This window comes from Fukomys damarensis, unplaced genomic scaffold (assembly GCF_012274545.1).
Source record: "Fukomys damarensis isolate Sample0158 unplaced genomic scaffold, DMR_v1.0_HiC HiC_scaffold_14, whole genome shotgun sequence".
Taxonomy (NCBI): Eukaryota; Metazoa; Chordata; class Mammalia; order Rodentia; family Bathyergidae; genus Fukomys; species Fukomys damarensis.
The window spans coordinates 54,682,159-54,687,740 of NW_022900926.1; the positions used below are offsets into that span (position 1 = coordinate 54,682,159).

A 5,582-nucleotide genomic window follows, 5' to 3' on the forward strand; every position below is an offset into this window, starting at 1 on the left:
CCTGAGGACTAAAAAAAAAAAAAAAAAAAAGAAAAAAAAAAAAAAAAAAAAAAAAAAAAAAAAAAAAAAAAAAGACATAAAAAAAAGAAAACTATGAAAAATATTTCAAACAACACTTACCCCCCAAGCAAGTCTGCAGTGTCACTTTGTTGATTCATATTGACAACCCTCAGACGATGGCCTTTAAAAAAAAAAGAAAAAAGAATTATCTAAGCATTTAAGGACTGATAATATCCAGAGTACTCCTTAAGGAAGTAGGGACATGCCATAAAATAAATTTTTAATGTATATTTCCTCTTGGTTTTTTTGGTACTGGGGACCTAACTTGGGACCTTGTGCTTGTGAGCAGCACCACTGAGCTAAATCCCCAGCCCTGTTATCTTTTTTAATGATGCTGGGGATTTGAGCCCAGGACATTATATAAGCTAGACAAGCACTCTACCACTGAACTATATATGCCTAGCCCTCTTCTGATAGGTTCAGAAATGACAAAATTTCACTAATTTTATATACACAGAATATATGTGTACATACACAGAGTAAGACTTACTGTGGCCTTACTATTTCAGCATCTAATAACTATAAATATCTAAAACAGGCATGGTGACACACACATGTAATCCTACCACTCTGGAGAGCCGAAGAAAGAGAAGTGACACAAATTCAAGTCCAGTTTGGACATACATAGTGAGTTCAAGACCAGCATAGTGAGATGTTTCAACAAATAAATGAACAAACTCTTCAATAAGTCAATTTCTATAAATTAGAAGAAAACAAATGTCAACTGTGTATAATATTTGGTCATTAGAAGGGAGAAGACATTTTCAAGTTGTCCAATTTGTTTAACTAAATGCAATGTGTACAGTATAATTTAATTTGTTTCAAAACAAAGTGTGTATTTGTACAGCACGAATTAGAATGCACTGAAGAAAGAACACATATGGAATATGGCCAGTTTTTTAAGACTCTTGTCGTCTTTAGAATTATAGTTAATTAAAAAAAAAAGTTATATGAAATGTCTGGGGGCAGGAATCTTTCCCACGAGTTACCTGTAATGTGAGCCAAGTACTGGACAGTAGAGGTTTTGCCAGTTCCTGTCTCTCCCACCAACAATACAGGCTCCCCTTTGCTGACACACACTGCAAGCTGTTCAATGAGGACAGATGAAGGTCGTGTAGCCGCAAAAGTGAACTTCTCCCTAGAAACAGGAAAAAGGAGTTTAAAGCCAGGGTGGCAGCTTGGATGCAGTTCAGTGACAGAATAACTGCAAAGCATGCCCCAAGTTCGATCCCTAGCAATAAACAAAACACAAAACAAAACAAAATAAAAAAGTATGCAAGCTTTTTTAGAGCTATTTTAAGTAACCAAATATTCAAAGCTCAACAAACAAGAATGAGGTAACAGCACAGAGAAAGTGTCTTCATACTACAACAGATATTCTTATAGCACATGAATTACAAAACGAACTCTCTGCAAACACTGAGTAATTATATACCATGAAAGGTGCTAGGCTCTAGAGATTCAATCAGTAAGCCATTATTTATATTAATTGTGTACCCTGAGCAAATTATTTCACTTGCTTTAGCCTTAATTTCCTCACCTACAAAATGTGTTAGCAGTACCTAGTTGTAATGGGTTCATAGTATTCCCCAAAGATTCAATTTATAGAGAATGTGTGAATGTGACTTCAGCTTGAATAGGATCTCTGCAGATTTAATCAAGTTAAGATAAGGTCACAATACATTGGGCCTTACAACCAATGTCTGTAAGATTTGGAGACAGAAACACACACAGAAAAGTCCATGTGACAGAGACAGACTGGAAAGATACAATTATAAGCCAAGTAAAATCAAAACTGCTGGGAGCCAAACAAAACCAGAAAAAAACCCCAAAAAGCAGTTCTTCCCTAGGCATTGGCAGGAAACACAGTTGTGTCAGTATCTTTATTTCAGACTTCCAATTTCAAGACTTGAGTGAGAATAATATCTATTGCTTAAAGCCACCGAGTTTGTGATAACTTGTCATGGCAGTACTAGGCCACTAGTAATAGTCATTCATGGGTTTATTAGAGCCATTGTATGAAAAAGCAAATGCAAAGCACTTAGCACAATGTCAGATAGCTTTTACACCTAGAGCTCACAATCTTAACCCTAGTGTTCAAGGAATTTACAGATTAGTGTGAGAACGTGACTTATAGCTGAGTCTTACCTAATACACAAGAGTGAGTAAAATCAGATTCAACTTTGCTAATCCCAAGTCTCTTACACTAATGGCCTTCATCACTTCCTTCACCTATTTATGTAGAGTCTCACAATATATACTTTGGGAAAACACTGCTCCGTTCTACAAAGCACACTAGAAAGATCACAACTGAGGCTCATGTTCTGACCAGGGATAAGGGGCAGACTAGATCTTCTATCAAGTTCCTAAAGACCATAGTTCACAGGTCCATTCAGAACCCCAACTTACTTGTGTATGTGGACAGCCTCACTTTGTTTCCGAAGAAGTCGCACTCGACCTACTTGCACATCTAACTCATTGATCACAATCTCCGGTTTATAAAGCTGACAGAAGAATTCAGCCTGTGCAATGGGAAGATTTAAAATGAGTCAAAATTCTGAATGTTCCCCGAACATTTCTTATCCAAAGAGGCTTACTTTGCCCCTCTAATTAGCTCTCTACCAAGAAACATTCTACTTCCAAGACGGACATTAGCTTTCAAAGCTAAGTTTTGCTTTTCATTTTTCGTTTTTAAAAAAATTTTTACACTGATTTTATTTCCCTGAAATGGTGCTTCGTATTCATTTAAATAAGGCTCTGCCTGTATGTGATGTGGGAGCCCGGCCGTGGCCCTCTAGGAGTTTGACATTTAAAAGGAAACTTCTTCACCTCTACACTCAAGGCATTGATACAATCTGTAACATTCTAGGACTCTGCTTGTTAAACTTGTTGCTGCAACGGAAGAAACTCAAAGAGACAGCCATAGATCTGATGTTATCAGTAAGAGTCAGGAAATTCGGTCTTTGAAAAACAATGATTTGGTGTTGTGTGCCCTTAAAAGCTTCCTGTTGCTGTGAACCTATAAAAGGAGCTGTTTCTGTGAAATAAATCAGACTTCTCTTCGTCTCCTCTCAGTCTTGAGTGTTCTTTCCTTTCTCAATCCTCACTCCCCGACTCAGGCATGTTCGTGTTGTGACGGCTGGACCGCCACAATGTGATACGAAGATGCTGACATTTTAAAAATTCTACTCCTAACATATTAAAAGTAAAAGTATGTTTTTCTTCGCTTTAAATTTCTAACTGCAGAAAAGAGAGGTCCATCTGGTATAGCAAAAGCACAAAAACAAACTGTGGCAGATGCCTCTGGCTGTTTATCCAATAGCTACTTATCATTTCCCTCGTCATAAACTCAATTCAGCTTTTGTTCAGACTTGGAACAAGAGTAAAAGTGGAAAAGTAGTCAGGGTGACACCTCCCAACCAAATACTGATCAGTCTAATCCAATCATAAGTTTCATTCTTCTTGGCTACAGGATCAATATAAGTATCATTTAACACAATGACAATGGGCCATAGTTAGTAGTCTCACTGCTGGGCAGCTTTGATTTAAATATGATGTCGGATGCGGTGGCACACCCCTGTTAATTCCAGCACTCAGGAGGGTGAAGGAGGATACCTGAGTTTGAGCCCAGCGTGGGCTACATAGTGAATTTCAGGTCATTCTCAACTACAGAGTGAGGCCCTGTCTCAAAAAAAAAAAGTGTCACCCACATGAACCACCCATGGTCCAAGCCAGCGGGAATGTGTTAAATTCCTTTCAGTCAGGTGTTACATTATCTGCAGCCCAAACCTTCCCAATTATTTTTCATAAACCTAAGAAATAGGTGTATATTTCAATTCTGATATAAATCTGTTTAGTCATCATTCAAGTGAGAACATCTGGTATCTGTCTCAAGATGAGCCCCAGACACTTCTCCAGTCACCAAACACATCAACACTGCTATTGAAAAGCTCTCCCAAAAATATTTTTGTGTGATGCCAGGGGATTGAATCTAGAGTCCTATACATATTAAGAACACACTCTGCCACTGACTTATTCCCTCAACTCCTCTGAAAAATAGACATCTTGATATAAAACAATAGCACAATATTACAATATCAGTGATGTACCTACATAGTTAATATACAGATATTTGTGGGTACTATTTTTTCAACCTTTCTAATGCTTGAAGCTATTCATAATAAAAATGAGGAAAAAAATCTATGCTACAGTATAGACCAAGATGTCACTAATATATAATCCTGAGTCTATAATCTATTAAATAAAATGGTCATTAAAACACTGAAGAGTACAGTGTACATAACAGTGCAAAAGGAAGCTCATTTTAAGAATGTACAACACATGGAGAACTACATAGTAGGGGGATACTGAAAGTTTTATGTCTGTGACAGACAATATTAAGACAGTCAACATTTACACAGGATCCAGCACTGCAAAAGCTATCCCAGGAAAAGGACCAAAGACCAGTAAACAAGTTAAATTCTTTTTACAGAGAAGTAAAAATAGCACCACCACATACCTTTTTCTTAGAAATATTCAACTTGCTTCCAATAATTTCTGCTATTTTCAGTTTGCTTGTATGCTCAGAAAGCATTGCCGTGAAACAATCCAGAGCCTATTAAAATAACCAAGGTAAATACCAACTGATTTATAAAATATATATATTAGTCACAGAGCATCACTATCCTGGCCTGTAGAGGAATGAACCAAAAATTCAGATGGAATATTTCTGCAGGACTGAAGGGAATGAAAATAAGGCACAAAGAAGACATGTAGGATTTATTGTTGAAGTATTAGTTAAATTAGAAATAAAAATCATCGCATTTTTGCAAAGTTTAACTTCATGCATCATGTACACAGTTCATGGGACAAACAAACTGTGAACACTGATAGAGGACCATACATTGCTTCTAGCAGAAGGGGACACACATGGTGCGCAATAGAGGGACAATGGATCATTATCTTAATCTAGCATTCAGTATGAGTGACAACCAGAAGGCCAACCAAGTATGTCTTCTGATGCAATGAAATACAAAGTACCACCAAACTGAGCCAGCTACAGTAGCACACACCTGTAATCCCAGCTATGTGGGATGATAAATCAGGAGGATCATAAGGGCAAGAACAGCCTGGGAAACTTAGTGAGAACCTGTCTCAAAATAATTTTTTGTGCGTGTGATTTGGGGGACTGAACCCAGGGCCTTCACAGTAAGCTACATCTCCAACTTGTTTTGGGTTTTTTGTTTGTTTTTTTGTTTTAAAAACAGGATCTCACTAAGTTGCTACGTTACCCAGGCTGGGTTCAAACATGATCCTTCTGCCTCAGCTTCTAAGAGTGCTAGGATTATAGGCATGTGCCACCATTTCCAGCTCAAAATAAAATTTTACAACAAGATTTTAGTTTAATGGTAAAGTGTTTGTCTGGCATGAATGATCCCCTGGGTTTAATCCCCATTCCTAGGAAAAAGAAAGAAAGGGAGGGAAGGAAGGAAGGGAGGGAGGGAGGCAGGGAAGGGTGGGAG

The 5,582-nt window shown here is 37.6% G+C and overlaps 1 protein-coding gene across 6 annotated transcripts in view; it reads right to left on the reverse strand.

Annotated features, from left to right (window-relative positions):
• Positions 1-5,582, reverse strand: part of Mdn1 (midasin AAA ATPase 1) — a 160,629-nt gene that overhangs the window by 118,651 nt on the left and 36,396 nt on the right. For all 6 annotated transcript variants that reach the window (XM_010633238.3, XM_019208824.2, XM_010633237.3 and 3 more), the window contains exons 13-16: positions 4,580-4,675; positions 2,470-2,582; positions 1,050-1,198; positions 121-181 (exon numbers count right to left, since the gene is read on the reverse strand). In XM_010633238.3, coding sequence (XP_010631540.1) covers positions 121-181; positions 1,050-1,198; positions 2,470-2,582; positions 4,580-4,675 — 419 coding nt within the window. The remainder of the gene's footprint in view (positions 1-120; positions 182-1,049; positions 1,199-2,469; positions 2,583-4,579; positions 4,676-5,582) is intronic.